Consider the following 19,009-nt stretch of genomic DNA (forward strand, 5'->3'; position numbering starts at 1 on the left):
CTGAGGGAGTTACACCTAGAAGTGACTGCAAGCTTGAGGTGTGGCCCTAGTGGGGAAAAAACAAAGCTTAAAGCTCGCTAGAGGCGTATGCTAGGTTTGTGTTATGGCTCCTTTTAATTTTTTCACTGTGTGCTAATGGCTTTGAGAAACACTTACAAGAGACTAATGTTGACTACCCCTGGGTAGAAAATCGCAGTGTTCCGGCATGGATTTATGCTGATAACACTGTCTTATTGGCCAGAACTGTGATTGGGTTGCAGTAATTGTTTAATAATTTTTGTGCTTTTATGACAGACGTAGATCTTATTGTAAATCGAGCAAAAAAACACAAAGGTGTATGGTTCTTGGAAAAAGGACAGTTTTTTCAGTGAATAATGAAAAGAATTAGCACGACCCCCTCCCCTCATACCCATATTTGGGAATCCTATTTTTTGATAAAGTCCCCTGAAGTCCTGTGAGAACAAGAGCAGCTGCTCTGACAAGAAGCACAAAGGCGGTACTTAGCTTTGCGAGTAGGTTGGGAAGCAAACCCATCAGAGAACTTCTGAGAATATACAAGGTAATGTGCCCCCAAATGCTGTTTAAGGGGCATTATTGATCTCCATGGGCTGTAGAGGTTTTAGAAGGGCTTTATTTAAAGCAACCACTTTTATTATGGTAGAAGGTATGGACCAACGGAGAATCTAAATTCAATCAGACTCGTCTAGCAGACTGTCTTGAATTCGAGCGTGGTCTAAAAATTGCTGGATTTCACATATTTGCAATACCAGTATTAGTCTGGAATTATCTGATTTTTTGAAAACCAGTTATCTTGTTAGTCGATTTGTTAAATCATTGAGGGAAATATTGTTTGCTAAATGCACAACATATTGTACAGGGACTCTGGCAATTTCACTGTTCTGGTCCATGCTTCAACTTCCACTACTCTTAGCACAGAACATCACCTAATTTGGTTCAGCCATATGCATCAAAGGTTTTTGCTAAAAAGGCTCAGGCTGAATATTGTACACTTTCTTGTAGCCTACCCTGTGTGGGGCATTTACCGGTCTGTTCATGTGATGATTGCCTGCACAAGTCACATTACACTTTATTCTATTTTGCAAATTTTATTTTACATTGAGGAAGTTTCTTATTTTACCCTTTTTAAAACTGGCCAATTTTAGAACGTATAGGGCAGCCATGATCTTGCAATCTTTGCCAGCATCTAAGCTATACTTTTTTACTGCAACTTTTATGCAGTGTGCAATACGTTTGAAGACAACTAATGCATTAGGAATTCTTCTTATACAATGTTTACCTTAAGCTTTTTAAAAAAAATTATATCACTGATTGTCAGAGCAACTTTTAATGTATTATGGAAGTGTGCAGTATGAATTATTGTAAGTTTTATGGTTATTGGATGCTTGAACAAAGAATGATGATGAACGAAGTATTTCATGCTGGATATCTTCATTCTTCAGATTATGCCATTCCAATGAAGGCAGACCATTACAGTGCAGGGTGGGTGCACATTCGATAGGAGGCATGGCAGCCACAACTGTATTGTTTGCAAGGGTATCACTCACTGATGTGGGCATTGGTACACACCTTTATGAAATATTACTGCTCAGATATCTATTTCAAATTGGAGATAGTAATTGCACAGGCAACTCTACGCAATGTTTGATTAAGGTGTGCCTTTTCTTATCTTTTTTATTGAAAACTGCTTTGCTCATCTTAATTAAAGCATGTAAATCTACAAAAGAGCGAACGCTGGAGAAGAAAAATGTTAATGACCTGTAATTATAGTTTTTCGGCGTTAATATCTATCTTGGATTCAAATGCGACTCTCCCTCTATCCTTTCTATAGCTATATATGTACACATGTGTATTAATGTATGCGCTTAGAAAAGCTGAACGTGGGGGAGGGAATGGAGCTCTGTATTTCTCCAACTAATTTGCCTTAGTTTGGGCAAATAAAATTGTGGCTGGTCTACGCCTGGTCTCTGGCTGTTTGAGTTTTTGAGTATGTGTGCAGACAGCTATGTTAACATAACCTTGCTTGAGGTTGGGAACTAATTAAAGAATGTAAGATAATGAATGATACGAATGCTGGATAACTGAATTTACAGGTAAATGCATTTTTTTTCTTTTACCTTGATTTTAAGGAAGACGTTTTTTTAACCACTGTATTATTGTGACTCTGATCTACAGCTTTCATCTGGTGAATACATTCAAATGTCTGGTCGAGCCGGTAGACGAGGCATGGATGAAAGAGGGATTGTTATCCTCATGGTGGATGAAAAGATGAGCCCTACTGTTGGGAAGCAGCTTCTTAAGGTACTATATGGCTTTTAAGTAACCCCATCTTGACAAGCTGGTTTAATCCAATTGAGATCTATTTAAACCAGTTGATTGCATTGTTTTTCTAGTTACAGAATAATTACATTTAACCAATTTTAGGCATAGCATTAAGTTAAATGTAAGGTGTTAACTTCTGCTACAATCACCTGGAAATCAATTTGGTATAATTAGGCTTTTGTAGAGTCTCATTTTTTTCCCATTGTTATATAGATAGTAGTGATGAGTGTTTCCTGGTCTTATTTTTATGTTTGCCATGTCAATTCAAACCCTGTGTGGCATAGAGAAACTTCCTTTTTTCTGCAGTCTGAAGGTTTATTCTGTTCACTTTGGAAAGTCCAGGTTTTGCTCTTGGTATGTGTGCAATGCTTAAAGTGACTAAAGTGGAGTGTCGCTAGTTGCATGGGAGTAATCGTGCCCAAGCTTAAAGTAAACTATGGTGGGGCCTGTGACTCAGACAGCGGATATATGTTTATCTAAAGAAGTCTTTATGCATAGCTGAACTCAGTCAGGTCCAACAGTCTGGATTGTGTTGCCAGCTCATCCCATTGTTTCTGCCTTCAACTTAGGCTATTCTGTATATCCTAGTGCTGCTTTTGGTTCCAAGGGGAACAAATGCCAAACAGGAGGGTAATGCGCAGACACTTTTGTTTGTCTTTGAAATTCAGATGCATCAAGACTAAAGAAAATGAGTGATTGTCTTTCCATGACCGTAAGGCAGATTGTACAGTACATACATTCATCACTTGGATATTCGCATGACCTATTGTGATGCTTTCAACTGGTAACTTTATATTCATGCTTAGAGAGTTAGAACCACAATGGTAAAATGTAGATGAGGGCTTTCCACTCATTCTGGTTCCCTCAAACTGATAGCACACCTGTGTGCTGTTGGAAAGAAGACAGTTGGCTAATCTAGTAGCTGTAGGGTGTCCATTAGCTAGTACATGTCTATCTGAAGCAAGTCTAAGTTTGCATGCACCTTAATTAATTTCACCACAAATATGAACTATTATTAGCAGGCCCAGTTTATCCTTCTCCCCTCACTTTCTATTAATTGAACTCCACAGACCAGCCACCAGCACTAGCCTAGATTTGGAATTTAGATGTGCTCTTCAACAGTAATCTGACCTTATCAAAAGCACATTCTGCTGACTCCACTTGCCTTTAGGCAAGTATATCTTTCCTCTAATTGACACAATAAAAATGTGCCATTTAATTGTGTACTGATTACTGCAGCTTCCTTATCCGCTTCCATGCGGCAGGAATTCCAGCCCTGTGCTGGACATTCCAATCGCGGGCGTGGTCGTGACGGAACCATTCCGTCATCGGCACAGCCCAATCGTGACTCATGATGGAATGGTTCTGTCACGAGCATGGGAGCAGTTATTAGAACATCTCCTGTGGATTGACTTGACCAATATCTCTCCTTGACGCCAGATGGTGCAATCCTATTTCACTCACTAATCATGAAGCTCCTCAGTTGATGATTTGGCTTCCGTCCTGGCTATGGCCTAAAGCTGGTGGTCCTACCGGCCTACTAAGATTTTTGTCAGGTCTCTGATAAAGGAGAAACTGGCTGTTGTGATCAATGATATTAAATGCAGCTGACACGTTTAGTACAGTTAAACCTGTTGGCTGCATTTATTACCATTGTGTTTAGTGTAATTTGTTCTTCTGTGTATTTACGGACTGAAAACTTTACACATTGCCTTTGATTTAATCCTGACTGCTTTGTGTCACCTTAGCAGTGGTTGAGCACATGGTATTTACTTTTTTATATTTTGCATTTAGTGGCCTTTAGTCTTTGAGGTGAGCACTGGTCCACCTCATGTAATCCACTTTCTTACAACAATCAAGAGAAATAAATGTTTACCTGAGAAGGCAACGCTATTTCCAACACATGCCGCAGGTCAGCACCAGATGTCCCAGGTACAGCAAGCAGACAGCTGGGCAAGGGCTCCACCTTAAAGAGAGATGCATGGCTAACAGTCTCAGGCTTTGTTTGCCCTAAGTTGGCAGGGTATGCCCAGATGTGGGTCCCTTGCTCACTTTTCCACTGGATTCAAGCTAGCCTGGCTGATGAGGGCTGTTAACCCGTAACCGGTCCCTGGATGCTTGTTTCCGGTCCAGGGCTGATATGGCTTGGTAGTTCAGGCTGGGCTGTTCCCATGAGGCACAGGGTCAAGACTGATTTGCATATAGCTGTATCTGAACTGGGGTGGCGAACTGATGCTCATCACCAATTATTGTGCCAGGTAAACATGATTTCAGAGCTGGTGCAGATGACACAGGGCAGCATGGTGAGACTACAACCCCATTAAGGCTTGTTAACAATGACAAGAGCACTGAATTAATACCCAGAGCCAGCAACCATCCTCCTGACTGTGTGGTTCCTGTGTACTTGGAGTTTGGCCATCTAGGTCTCCCTCAGTGAACTATAGAAATCCTTAAAGAAGCCAGCTGAGGGAGCACAAGGAGTGTTACACGACAAACTGGAACAGATTCATACACTCGTGTGATACACAGAGCAAAAGATAACTGTACGAAAGACACCACAGTGTGTCAAGTACCTCGTCCACACACAAGTACTAAGTGGTAATGAGAACAACCCCACTATTTCTATCAAAGGTCACCTCACACTTATAGGTCATTTAAACACTACAGCTGCCAGCTTTTTTTCCAAGATCTTAAAAAAAACAGGCAGAGAACCCTACACAAGCTGAATGCAAGAATGGCAGTTATGTATTAACTACAGGAGACAAGAAAGATCAGGAAAGCAAACCAATTCATCATCTCATTTGTACCATCAAACAAACGTCCACCAGTCAACAAAGGGATCATTGCAAAATTGATAACCCAAACTCATGCTACAGAACAGCTGGCATAGCGCTAGGAAAATGCCCAGGAACACTCTCTACAAGGAAGAAAGAGGCTATATTAGACTTCATAAAGGTCTCTGTATGGCAGCTACATGATCTTCCTTACAAAATACTGCATGGGTATCCAAACAAAGACACAGGCAGAACAAAAAGTGCTAAAGCACCTGTTTGCATCCTCACACTCATTTCAGCCCAGCTCCCAAGGGGAGGGGGGTTGATGGAGCTACATAATTAATATGCAGCATGTGAATTCAGAATAAAGGAAAGTGCACCTTTTCTTCTTGGTCATCCAAGATGTTTAGCCTTTTGCTGGACCCTATATTTGTGCTGGCTGCAGAACCTTGTGAGCTTTACCATGCTAACTGGTAGTACAGTTCCTGTGCTCCCCCTTAAAACATGCTCGAATTGGCTTGCTCCTAATTGGTATCTGTAACTGGCCTTTTAAGTTTTTGGTTCAACATGCACCAAGGACCTGGAAGATTAACACCACTAGTGGACTGCAGCACATATTGTGTGTTCCATCAACTAAAGTGGCAGTGGCATCATGGCCACAGTGGCCTGACTACAAGTGCAAAACATTCACTACAATCTATCAAAATAATCCAGTTTGACAGATAAAAGCTTACCTTTTAGATATTAGGACGTTATCTTTATGCAAGTCTTGTAGCCCACAAGGGTGCATGGTATCTACAAGTGGGACATGTAGAAAATTAATATTACCATGACCCTTAAAGCTATTTTCCCTGTGGCAAGAAGCCTAGCTATCCTATGTAGAAAATTAGCATACAGATTAAATAAAGTACTAATACTGAATCTTTGGAATGGGATTAGCTAGAAAAATTATTAAACTATCATTTTAAAGTGTTATTAAAAATCCAGTTCGATCCTGATGCCAGTTTTTAAAATAGACAGGAAAAGTAACTTTCCTACCATTTCCATGCATGTCAGAGGTCTAATTCGCATAACTCTCTGCCAGCTTTCAGCCTGTACTCCGCTTTGAATACGTGTGAAATGCCTCCCATGAGCAAATTATATGTTGATCTGAATAGGCAGCAAATGACTCCTCTGAACTCTTTAAACTGTGCAGGGTGGCGGCTGGGCGCATCCTTTTTGAAACTATTGTCAAATCTTGTTTGACATGTCTGTTGAGCCACATGAAACTCTTGGGTCACACTTTAAAATAGAGAGAACAGGATGCCAAAACAGTTCATTTGTATCCAGTTGTTGCCGGAGGACCCTGCTTTTGTCCTATCAGAGTTGATCTCTGAGGGTGTTGTGGGTACAGGGCCTGCCTCAAACTGGATTTTGGTGTTATATGGGGAGGGCACTAACATTACCATAGTACAGTCTATATATACCTATATATACTCTCTCCCTCTCCCTTCTCGGAGCCCAATTTTAGTGTGGCCAAAGACTCATTATCTTCAAAAAGCTCTGACCCGTTTCATTTTGGCCTGTTTGCAGTAAGGCGAAGAGGAACTGCTGTAAAAGTTGGTAGCCTCTAGCTGGTGCTGAGCATAAATTTGGCCCCTCCAGGCACCCACATCAGATTCTTTCTTGACCTATGGAAGATCAGAAGAGGACTGGACTTGTTGTCGGAGACCTGAGAGGAGACAAAAAGACTTGATCTGCTCCCTCTTGTTCCCCGGACAAAAAAGTGGACTCCGTTGGCTGACCTGTGTGACTACAGAGAGACGATGAGCTGCATGAGGCCTTTTCTTGTAAGTACCCAACTCACCAGTGGCAACTTGACCTGGATTGGACCCTGCTGTTGGCTTCTGCCTAACACCTTGTGAGTCTCTAAGTGTTTCTCTTGATGTCCAGGGGGCTTCAGAAGTGTACTCCTCTGGTGGATTGGGACTTAAAAGACTTAAGTCAGAAGGTACATTCTTTCACTGGAACACACCTGGTTGGTGTATTAGACCTGCTCTCTATAGTAGCCTGAATTGTGTTAAGTCTTGGTCTTCGACCATTAACTATCACTAGCCCTTTGAGCATTTTAGCTCTGTTTCGGCTTACAACTTTGTCATCTGTTTGTAAAATTGTACTCTTATTTTGATTTTTGATTTTTTAAAATTATTTTTTCTCTCTTTCCATTGTTTTCTAATCTGATTGTGAGTTTTATTGTATGGCATTTTGACTGTTTAATTTTTTGGTACTGTGTAAATACTTAACATATTGTCCTAAGTTAAGCCTGTATGCTCTGTGCCATACCAACGTGGTTGACTTCATGTTAATTTAATGACTTGGAGGGTTTGTTCTCCCTGACACGGGTTGTGATTATTTCTTGAAGTGGGCCACCACCCACCCCATATGTATCCATTTGTTTGTCTGTCCGTCTATCTCGAGAGATCGATATATATAAATATATAACCCTGGATCTGGAAACCTTTAGTGAGCACTACCCATGTGTGCCAGTAGGTGGCGTCCGTATCAAAAGTGATGTACACTGTGCCGATATAGGCCCCCACTCCAGTGTGCGGACATCAGTTCTTTTCTTTCCGTACCAATCAGCACAGATCTGGAGAGCACTGCTCCCAGTCACCCTTCGACTGACCTTTTTTCGACCTTTTGTTAGAGACTTTTTGATACTTTGTCTCATGATATGTAGGATGTCCACCAGAAAGTCTGGTTTTAAACCATGCAATGCCTGTCACCGACAGATATCTGTGACAGACCCGCATTTGGTTTGCCCTGTGGGGGCCTGGGGCGAGATCATGACTCCAAGACATGCATGGATTGCTGTGCCATGCATCCCAATGTGCTGAGAGTGCGGTTCCTGAAGCTCCTTCTCACCTGATGGTGAACAACTTAACGATGCTCCATATCTCAGGAGCGAAGAAGGTCCCAGAATCTTTAACCAAGTCGTACCCTGTGAGCGACATCCTATTCTAAATCATCGGGGACATCCCACAAGAAAAAAGTTGTCAGAGTGATTAGACTTTGCCGCACAAAGTCTTCGGACGAGTCGTGGGGCCATCGGCATTCAAGGCTTAGCTCTCTGGTGGAGCTTGAACCTGGACTGTGTCTGCTCCTACCTGAGTTTCCATGAGCCAAAGCAACCCTCTCCCAACTGAAAGAACTTTGAGGCTATGCACTTTATTTTTGGGTGTCGTAACCCCTCTGGAGGGCCCACAGACCCAGGAAAGTTTCTCTTCTTGTCTTCCGTTGGCAGGTTCGCCCGGGGCGCCAGCTGGGCCTCAGGGATCCATTTACTGATCCAGAGCGGCAGTGGTCGAGAGACCTCTACCTTCCCCGGCACCTGATCCAGGGCCAACACCCCCTGGCGCCACCAACAATCAGCAGTGATGGCACCCTATCATCAATCCAGACTCTAATACAGAGCTGGATGAGCGCCGTCTGACGCCCGATCCAGCGCCAGACAGGGGAAACTCCCCATGTCAGAGCCAGCGCCTTATTGGTATGACAAGCATGGTTTGGGTGATGAGTGGGAACCCATATGGCTATCAAACATTCGAAGATCCTAAGGAGACCTAGTTTGAGGATCTGGCGAATGCCAGTGGCCTGGACACTATCCCAGACACTGGCCTGGTCTCTCCTCTTACCATGGCTATGAAGGAGGGTACCACATTTGCTGTGGTGGTGCGCTGAGTGGCGGAGTTCCTGGACCTTACGCTGCCCTCAGTGGCAGTCGAGAAAAACGTCTTGACAGAGGTGCATCAGCCCTTACCAATTGCATTCTTGGGTCTCCTTCCACGCCCTACAAAGGAGGTTTCTATGCATAGGGTGATTGCCCGCTGCCATTTCCGGGGCCTCAGTTTCCTTACACAAGACCTCACCCCTGAGAGCTTGTTTGAAAATGAACCCTGACTCATTCTCTACCACTCTATCGGATAGGGATTCCAAATGGCTGGATACCTCAGAGAATAGGATGCTCTCATCTGCCAGCCTGGCACTGCAGGTGGTGAAAATTGCATGCCTCTTGAGCCAATACTCCTATACGATCTGGTACTCTGTTGCGCAGGCACTGCCCATGGCCCTGGAGGACGCCCGAGCCATACTTGGGCAATTGCTGTTGGGAGATATGCAGCCAAGTTCACCATATGCTGTGGGCTGGACACAACTAACTCACTGGGCAGAGTGATTTCCTAGTCAGTGGCCCTTAGGTGCCATGCCTGGCTGAGAACAACTGGCTTTATAGTGGATGTCCAAGTTTCGCTCTTTAACATGCCCTTTTATGGCTCCAGTGTGTTCTGTGTGAAGTGGGATTCCGAGCTGGAGTGCTTTAAGGACAATAGGGCTTCAGCCAGGTTCTACAGCCTTTCAATGGCCCCTTACCAACCCCAGTCTGCCTGCTGCCCCTTTCGTGACCAAGGAAGAGGGTTCCAACTGCATTTCTACACTATCAGCCAGAAAGCTTTGCTGTCTTTTTGTGGCAGATGGTCCGGCTGAAATAGTCCACGTGGGAGAGGCAGCCAGAAGGCAGGTCAATCAACTACCCCCACAGCAGCTACAGCCTCCAATCCCTTTTCGTTTTCCCTCCGACCATCATAGGCATCCAGTGGAGGGCAGAATATGCCATCACATGCCCCACTGGTGGTCAATAAGATCCAACCGTTGGGTTTTACAGCTTGTCCAAAGGGGCTACTCCATCACGTTTGTGATCCCACTCCTCCCCTCCCCCCTCTCCCCAATGCCACCCACTTACAAGAAGCTGACTAAAGGCCACTTCATCTTGCTTAGTCAGAAAGTGTTTGCTCGCTTGGCCAAAGGAGCTACAGAGGGGAGAGGAGCCAAGCTCGCGACTGCGATGGCCGCACTGTAGGCCGGCTCCGCCAGCCTTCCTGCCCAACACACATATCCTGCCAAGCATCCTGCCCCGAAACGACACACTCGGGAAGAAATGGTAAGGTGAAGCAACGCTCATACTCACCGTCTGACCCGGGGGCTCCTGCGAGCTGCGGATCCGAAGCTGTGCTCCTGCTTGATCCGGGGCCTTTGCGGCGTGGAGACCGGGGACTTGCCTTTTTAGGTCGGCCGGAGTGACGGTGTTGGCGGCGGCCCCTGGTGGAGGAGAGGGGTCGGCTGGGAGAGGCCGTTGTGCGGTTATGCCGGTGGAGACTGACCGGGCCCGGTCCAGCGGCCGGGGGGCCCCGTGGTAGGGCGCGGCACGCCGTGGATGGGGGAAGACCGCGCAGGAGGATACCCCCTTTGTTGCCCTGTCCGGCCATCTTGAAGACCTGCGCCCGGAGTCCGCGTGTGGCGCCCACGGGGCGGTGGTGCTGGCGGACCCCCCTTTTGGTGGCTCTCCTTTCTGCACCCAGGTTGCCATTTCTGGGGCTCGAGTAAACTCCAGCGGTGGCCTTGCTTGAGAGCCCGCTCCAGAAGTTGAGGTGTGTGGAGACGCGGCCGACGCCCTGGGCACGGATTTACTCAGGGCGGCGAACTTGTGTCGCTGAAGTGCACGGGGGCCTGGTCCTGTGAGCGTGAGCCCACGCTTGGCGATGTCTTTGATGCCCTACAGTCTTTACATGCGGCCATGGCCCCCGTCGCCCCTGTGCAAGATAGACGGTCTACCGCCATTTCTGTTGGGCCGTCCCTCATGAACGCGGCTCAACTTCGAGTGTGCGCTTCTTCGTCCCCCTCAGTTGCTGCGGGGAGTGCTGCTGCCGTGCATCGACAAGACTGTACGCCTGTGGCCCGAATCTCCAGGTAGCTTTGATTGTGGCGGGCGCGGGTGTGGGCTCCACGCTGGGGCCCGTTCCTGCTCGAATGTTCGGGGAGCGATGTGGATTGCCGATTCGATCTGCTTCGGTGAGGTCCCGTTGTTACCTTGCGGGGGAGACTTTACTTTCCTGTGCGGCGAGACTGCACCCACACTGTTTGCTGCTCCAGTTGTCACTAATGGAAAGTCTGGATTGCCGCGAAAAGTTCTTGCTTTGCTGCTGGTTGCCGGGGTCCTCTGGTTTACACCCTTGTCCCGTTTTGTTCCGATCAAGTGGCCTCTCCACCTTGAAATGTTTGCTGCCCACTACTCTATCACGTATGGTGGCGATGACTAGGAAAGGACAGGGGTGAGCCGGACTGATCCCGGAGGACTACTGGTTAACGGATGGAGATGAGGAATGCCCCCAATCACGATAATATGGACGATTCCTTTGGGGGTTTATGATACCTGAGACTATGTTGATCTCGTTTTGATGTTGCATAAATGTGTGGGAAGGCGGAGGGCAGGGGCCGAACGACTCGATTGATGGTCTCCTAACCCCCGTTCTTTTCCATTTTTGCCTCTTTTGTTCTTTTCCCTCTCTCTGACTTTTTCTATATTTCGGGTTTCCTATTTAGGGCGACAGGCACGCTGCTGGGGGGGTAGGCCGTAGCCTTCTGCAGGGGTGCAGGGCGGGGTGGGTGGGTTGGGGCCTCTTATCTGTTCCTTTTCCCCTTAGTTCTATGGCTCTTTTGTATCCCTTTATCGGGGCGCCGTGTCTGTGCGTGTCTCCCATGGTGTGATTGCAGGTGGGGATGGGGGGCGAGTTGTTCTTCTTTCTACGGTATTGATTGCACATATATTATGACTTGCACGCCCTAACCCCGATAGCGGGATCCTCAGTCACTTTGCGCGCCTTTATCGCTGTGGGGCGCGTGCAGCAGCGCGGCGTTCTTTCTTTTCTTCTTTATAATACTTCCCCCCCCCCTCCCCCTTTTTTCTTAATATTTAGGTTAGTATAGAGGATGATTGTAACCACTGTTGCTGTTCTGGTTTCTCTGTTATGTATCAGTACGATAATTAGGTGGTCGGTGGACAGGCGACGGGCCACGGTGGGCACTGATTTGAAATATGGCGTCTATATCCTGATTGATGTGAACTGTTGCTGATAACCGTCTTTATCGATGCCTTTATGTCTTGATGCCTGATTCGTAGCCCGCTATGGGAACTCAGATGATTAAAACTGCAACTGATCCTGCTATACTCCCTATTATAAAATTCAGGCTTTTTATAATGACTGTGGATTAGCTGATCTTGCAAGTTTCTTGCCCTTCTGTAAGTGATGATAGGATGAGTGCCCACTTTTTTTCATAAGAACAAAAATGGAGGAGTATTACCCAATGAGGGTAAATGAAGGCTTTTGTCCAAACTAAGGAAATACTATTCCTTTGTTAGTAAACCCCTCACTCACCACCTGGTGGTGACTTGCTTCATCATCGGGGCCCACCCAAGTGGCCTAGCGTCACTTGGGTGTGCTTCAACACCTGAGTTACAGTGGAGCAGGTTGTGAAGTGTGGGGTGCGAACAAAAAAGTGTGAGTGTTAAAATTGTCCTGGTTAATGCTTTTATACAATTTTTAATAAAAAAGTAACTGGACAAAATTAAAAATGAAGATGAGATAGTAGTAGGGAAGTTACGGCCTACATATCTCCGTTTATGTGTTGGTCGACATGTTTCTACCATATGGGGGAAATCCCCGGTATTCCTCAGGACCAAAACAAAGAAGTGGGTGGTGTGTGCCCCCTAAAAGACACACCCAGTCCTACTTCCTTGGTCATCCAGAAGAAAAATATACTTCTGGGTAAGCACACCTAAGGTTTAGGGTGCAAATAAAAAACAGGGGTGGAGCTCTAATTGAGCTGCATCAGGCAGGAGGAGGGCGCTACGCCGGTTACAACATATTAGTTCGATGTGGCGAGCAGAGGCGGATCACCTACGTCTCCATGTTCGCTGCTTGATAGTAGGACTGGGTGTGTCTTTTAGGGGGCACACACCACCCACTTCTTTGTTTTGGTCCTGAGGAATACCGGGGATTTCCCCCATATGGTAGAAACATGTCGACCAACACATAAACGGAGATATGTAGGCCGTAACTTCCCTACTACTATCTCATCTTCATTTTTAATTTTGTCCAGTTACTTTTTTATTAAAAATTGTATAAAAGCATTAACCAGGACAATTTTAACACTCACACTTTTTTGTTCGCACCCCACACTTCACAACCTGCTCCACTGTAACTCAGGTGTTGAAGCACACCCAAGTGACGCTAGGCCACTTGGGTGGGCCCCGATGATGAAGCAAGTCACCACCAGGTGGTGAGTGAGGGGTTTACTAACAAAGGAATAGTATTTCCTTAGTTTGGACAAAAGCCTTCATTTACCCTAATCTGGTAATACTCCTCCATTTTTGTTCTTATGATACCTTGACCAGGGAATCAGGAGTATTCCCCGTCCGGCTACCACGGACGCAACTCCTTTCTCTCCCTTTGTTTCCAAGATGCCCACTTTTTTTACCAATGACTGGGTCCAGTTGTAAAATCTTCCAGTTCTTTTTCAAGATCTGATTAATCCTTTTTGACTCTTGGCTATAGTTTAGAATCAGTCTGATCGGTTCCTCCTCTTGGTTAGCCTGTTTGGTCTTTTGTTGTAAGCACTCTGTTCGTGGTTTTTGGTTTGCTCTTTCCCAACATTTTTGGACCACCTTTTTGTTGTATTTTCTTGTTTCAAATCGTTTGATGGTATTTTTGCTCTGTCTGTTCCATTCTTTTTCTTCACTGCAAATTCTCCTTAGCCGGAGAAATTCTCCGTACGGTATGCTTGTGATTAGGGATTGTTGGTGGAAACTCGTCGCTTCCAGGGTCGCATTTGTGGCTGTGTTTTTTTGGTGGAGAGTTGTTTCTATGTGGTTGTCTTTTGTATATACTTCTGTGTCCAGAAAGATGGCATTTGTTTTACTTATCGCGTATGTGAATTTTAGGCACGGTGTTTCAGTATTCAAAATTTCAAAGTATTCAAGAAACTTTGCTTCACTGCCATTCCACACTATGAACAGGTCGTCAATAAACCTTTTCCATGTCACAATGTGTTTGGTGTACTCAAGGTTCTTCTCATTCCACGCTGTTGTCTCCTCCCACCATCCCATCGCTATGCAAGCGTAACTTGGGCTGAAGGAAAAGGCCATTGCGGCTCCATTCTTTTGTCGGAGTATTAAATCACCAAAGAGAAAGATATTGTTTGTGAGTAGTTTAAGGATCATTTCCAGGAGCATGTTGTTGTGATCCCTGTAATGAATGTTGCGTTCCCGAATAAAATATTTGCATGCATTTATACCTAAGTCGTTGTCAATGTTGGTATATAATGCCGTCACATCCATAATGATCATCAGGAATTCAGGTTGCTAAGTCAGTTCTTTCAAAGTGCATAAGAATTCCGTTGTGTCCTTTAAATAGGATTTAAGTTGTTGTACATAGGGATTCAAATAGTGGTCAATGTAGTTGGCTAGGGGCTCAAACAACGACCCCTTGGCTGACACAATGGGTCTCCCTGGTGTTTCGTGGGGTTTTTATGTATCTTGGGCAAGAAATATATTGTTGCCATTTTTGGAAAATCGACTGTCTGGTATTTCTTTTCATCGAAGTCTATTAAGCCTTCAGTTTCCCATTGGCTCAAGTTTTTATCAAATTCTCTTTTGATTTTGTCAAGCGGATTCGTGCTTAGTTTTTCATAGTACTCTGGGTTGTTTAGTTGTCCCATGGCCTCCGCGGTGTACAGATCCCTGTCCCACAGGACCACGTTCCCCCCTTTGTCCGCTTTTGTCATTGTCATTGTTTATAGATGTTAGAGCATCTCTTTCTTTTATCGATAAATTGTCTTTGCATTTCATTTTTGTGACTGTAAAGGTCATGAGTTACTGCTTCCTGGAACATATCGATCTTGTTCCCTGGTGTTAGTTGGGGATAGAACTTTGATTTGGCTTTCATATTGCTTGTTCCTGCTCCCAGTTGTGGTATTGCTTTGTTTAAGGGAATGTTGTTCCCTTTTTCTTCATTCATATTTATTAATGCCAAATATGCGTCCGCCTCCTTAGCTAGGAGAGTAGAAGTAGGGTCCAATTGAGGTTTTGTAATTTTAGGTTTATTTGCTTTTTCCATGAAGAATTTTGCAAGTTTTATCTTTCTGATATATAGATATATATCTATTTGTGTTTGGGCCATGTCCATACGCTGAGTTGGGCAATAGTTAATCCCTTTCTTTAAGAGGGAAGTTTCTGCTGGTGATATTTCTCTTTGTGAGAGATTAATTATTTGTAGTTCTTCATTTATTTGCCCCTCTTTTGTTTCATTCCCCGTGTTTCCGTGCCTATTTTTACGTTTGTAATGGGTTCTCCTTCTGCTCCTCCTTGTTGAGGTTTTTGGGGTCTGGGTTGCCACGATCTCCCCCTTCCTCTTCCTCTGCCTCTTGTAAATTTCTGCGCCCCCTGATGTTGTTCCCACTGACGTTGATTGAGAACGAGGCGCATATCCCCTAAAAAAGCCTTTTGTGCTGGGTCTAGTATGGAATCATCATCACTCTGTTCCGCTGATGTAAGAGAAGATAAGCTGGAGGAAGATATGTTTGGATTGTTGTTTATACGGGTCATATTTGAGAGCAAATGTGAAGATACGTCCTTGTGCGTAATCATTTGCATCTCGTACGAATTTGGTCTGTTTTCTTCGTCTTACTACTTCTTCAAGTTTTTCAATTTGTTTACTGAGATCTTCCTTAAATTTTGTCATATCTGGATTTAATTTGAGGCCATCTATTTCCTTTTCTAGGATTCTTAGTTGTTCTTTTACTTTGTCGAGAACGATCTCTATATGTTTTACCAATACTTGGATGAATCCCAATGACGAATTCAAGGAGTGTTCCCCCCACTCCTGTAGCAGGTCATTTGTTACATCTTGTTGGCTTGGCATTAGTAAATTGCGTAAACCTCTAGGCACTCTTTCTACTTCCAGGTATTTTTGTAAAGTTATTAGTTCCCATGATTTATTGATTTCTTTTTTGTTCAGTTTTTCCCATGATCTTAATTTCTCCTTTACGTCGATTTTCCCTTGATCTTTAGTAGTTTCTGCGGGTTTGTTCATGTTTCCTTTTTCAAACATTGTAGTTATATGTTCCTTCCTTTTAGCATCCCATTTATCCATCTTATGCTGAGTTTTGACCGTCCCCTTTCTTTTGGATATTGTTTCAAGTTTCAAGTTGGTGTTTCTCCCTTGAAAACTTTTTTTCTTTAACTTCGTAGTGTGATTGGGTTTGTTTTGTTTCCTGGTATAAAAAGAAATCCGGTTTTTGTGCGTTTTATGTTCTTGTTGCTATATCCACATTGTGATATTTCTTATTGCAAAAAGTGTTAACACGATCTAACTGTTCTAATTTCCAGGAAAAACAAATATGCCACTTAACCGGGTTCTCACTATATTGTGATGTAGACGTTTTTGATTCAACAGTCTTTCAAACGATGTATTGACATAAACGGGCGTACTCTGGGGCCACACACTCTTACCTCGGATTTCCGCGATAGGCGTGGGTCCACTCTCTTCCGTCCGTTATTGTCCATTAGTTCGCCAAGAAATTGATTGAGAAACAGTTCACCGGTGAGCACCTCGGGAAACTGATAAATCACACATATGGCTCACTTTCTTTCCCGATAGGCGCTACAAGATGTGGCCGCGTTGCTCCTGCGGTTGAGCCCAACCGCTAATATATCCAAACAACGATTCCTCCCACTAGAGGATACCATGGAGTCGCAATAACCCAATCGTGATTCATAAAGAAGTTAGTTCGAGTTAATTTATTTTTCAATCCTGGGGTGTCAAAACAAAGGCAACAACCAACGCGTTTCGACAGCCTCCGCTGTTTTGTTCACAGTCAGTTTGGAAAATACATCGCCACCGTTTTATAAAGCAAGAGTACATTTTCCGTAAACAAAGTCACTCCCCTGAGATCACACGATCATTACTCAACAAAGTCCTGCCCTGAGGGGATTATGGATCTTGTAGTCCATGCTAGAACACAGTTACTTTTCGCCGTTTTAAAACCCAAAAGCTAGTCATATGTTTTCACATCGTCATTTGTATTGAGCTGGGGCTTGTATTTTTGGCTGAACAGTTATTGAGTGGGGGTATGTTGTGTGTGTGTTTGCGGAGGTCTTTTGGGGGTTTACTGCCCTCCAGTGGGCAAAATAGGATTCCCCAATGTTGTGGTCGCTCTGTCTGAAATTACAAATCGATATTGTTTAGACATTTGTCGTTTTTTAGTTTATGTGGCATTGTAAATAGGGTGATGTGAAATTATAAAATAAAAGAGTTCAAAAATTGTCTGTAAACTGCATTCTATTAAGGACAACTGTGGATCTCCAAGACATATTTCTTCCAAAGATTTCTTATAGGTGTATGTATAATTCTTCCGACTGGTTGAGACCAAAGGGAGTCATTGTCCTGAAATTTAAGATGTGTCTCGATTCCTTTTGCCGCAGCAGTTTCTCATTGTGTCCACCTCTCTCCGATGGGGTCATTGTTTCTATTCCCCAAAAGCGTAACAGTTTCCAGTCCCCATTGTGGTGGGCCTCCATATGTTTTGCAACTGCGTTGTTCCTGTCTTTGTGTTGTTGCTCGGGCATGTTCCAAGATGCGTTTTTTTAACTCGCATATGGTGCTTCCGATGTATCTGAGCTTACAGGGACATTCAATCATGTATATTGTGTACTGGCTATTACATGTGATACATTCCCTGATTTGCCATGGTTTTTGGTTTGGCATTGTTATTTCAGTTGTTGGTTTGGCAATCTCACACGCTTTACAGTTATAACATTTTATGAAGCCCTTTGTTTTCAACTACACTTTTTTTTGGGTCGGCTTTTTATAATGACTGTGGATTAGCTGAACTTGCAAGTTTCTTGCCCTTCTGTAAGTGATGATAGGATGAGTGCCCACTTTTTTACCAATGACTGGGTCCAGTTGTAAAATCTTCCAGTTCTTTTTCAAGATCTGATTAATCCTTTTTGACTCATGGCTATAGTTTAGAATCAGTCTGATCGGTTCCTCCTCTTGGTTAGTCTGTTTGGTCTTTTGTTGTAAGCACTCTGTTCGTGGTTTTTGGTTTGACACCCCAGGATTGAAAAATAAATGAACTCGAACTAACTTCTTTGTGAATCACGATTGGGTTATTGCGACTCCATGGTATCCTCTTGTGGGAGGAATCGTTGTTTGGATATATATATATATTTGTGTATATATACACATAGAGAGATAAAACATGTATATACATTGCAATTTCCTTATTACAGTGGTTGTATTTAATCTCCTGTAATAAAGAAATGATGTAGCTGTTCAAGTCAAGTAAGTTATTACAGTTGAGTTCTGACATCACAATACCTCCTACCAGAGCTAGCAACCAAGATGTAGTGCAACTGACCGAGCATTTATACTGGAACTAGCTTTTCCTCCTTGTGATCTGTTTTTCTTTAAAAAAAAAAGTGTAAGTAGAGATACTTGCTGCAACATGTTTATTTTTTCCTTACTCTGTCCTTCCAGGAAAGATCTGTTCATGTTTCTATACAACCTGAACCACAGCATTTTTAGCCTGACTTAAATTAAACTAATTCTGTTATCTTTTTGCAAGAATTACTGACTGCTTTTTGATCTGGTTAATGTTACATAACAGATTTTGCTTTTATACTTCGTTTGCAAAGAGCATGTCACCAGGGATTTATGAAGTTTATAGGATGGATGACAGAATAATCATGTGTTATAAGGAATTAAATGCCTTCTGCTGTACATTTGAAGAATACTACAAGGTACCTTCGATTTACCATGACTTTATAAAGGCATTCAGCCTTTAGTCTATTTCTTCTACATGGTCACTGAATTAATCAGTGACTTGCAATGTTCTTCTAATGTGTGTCAGGATAGTTTAGCTGGTGTGTGTCTCTCTCTCTCTTTCCTGCCCTTCCACTATCTTCCACCATCACCCTCTCGCCTCCTGCAAGCTACCCATCTCTTTCTGCCCCCTGCCTCCTA

At 43.9% G+C, this 19,009-nt stretch overlaps 1 protein-coding gene across 1 annotated transcript in view; it reads left to right on the forward strand.

Moving 5' to 3' along the window:
- MTREX (Mtr4 exosome RNA helicase) overlaps positions 1-19,009 on the forward strand; it is a 751,215-nt gene that overhangs the window by 436,499 nt on the left and 295,707 nt on the right. The window contains exon 15 of the mRNA XM_086960637.1: positions 2,194-2,319. Coding sequence (XP_086816763.1) covers positions 2,194-2,319 — 126 coding nt within the window. The remainder of the gene's footprint in view (positions 1-2,193; positions 2,320-19,009) is intronic.

Source organism: Lissotriton vulgaris, chromosome 3_1 (genome assembly GCF_964263255.1).
Source record: "Lissotriton vulgaris chromosome 3_1, aLisVul1.2, whole genome shotgun sequence".
In the NCBI taxonomy this organism is placed as follows: domain Eukaryota; kingdom Metazoa; phylum Chordata; class Amphibia; order Caudata; family Salamandridae; genus Lissotriton; species Lissotriton vulgaris.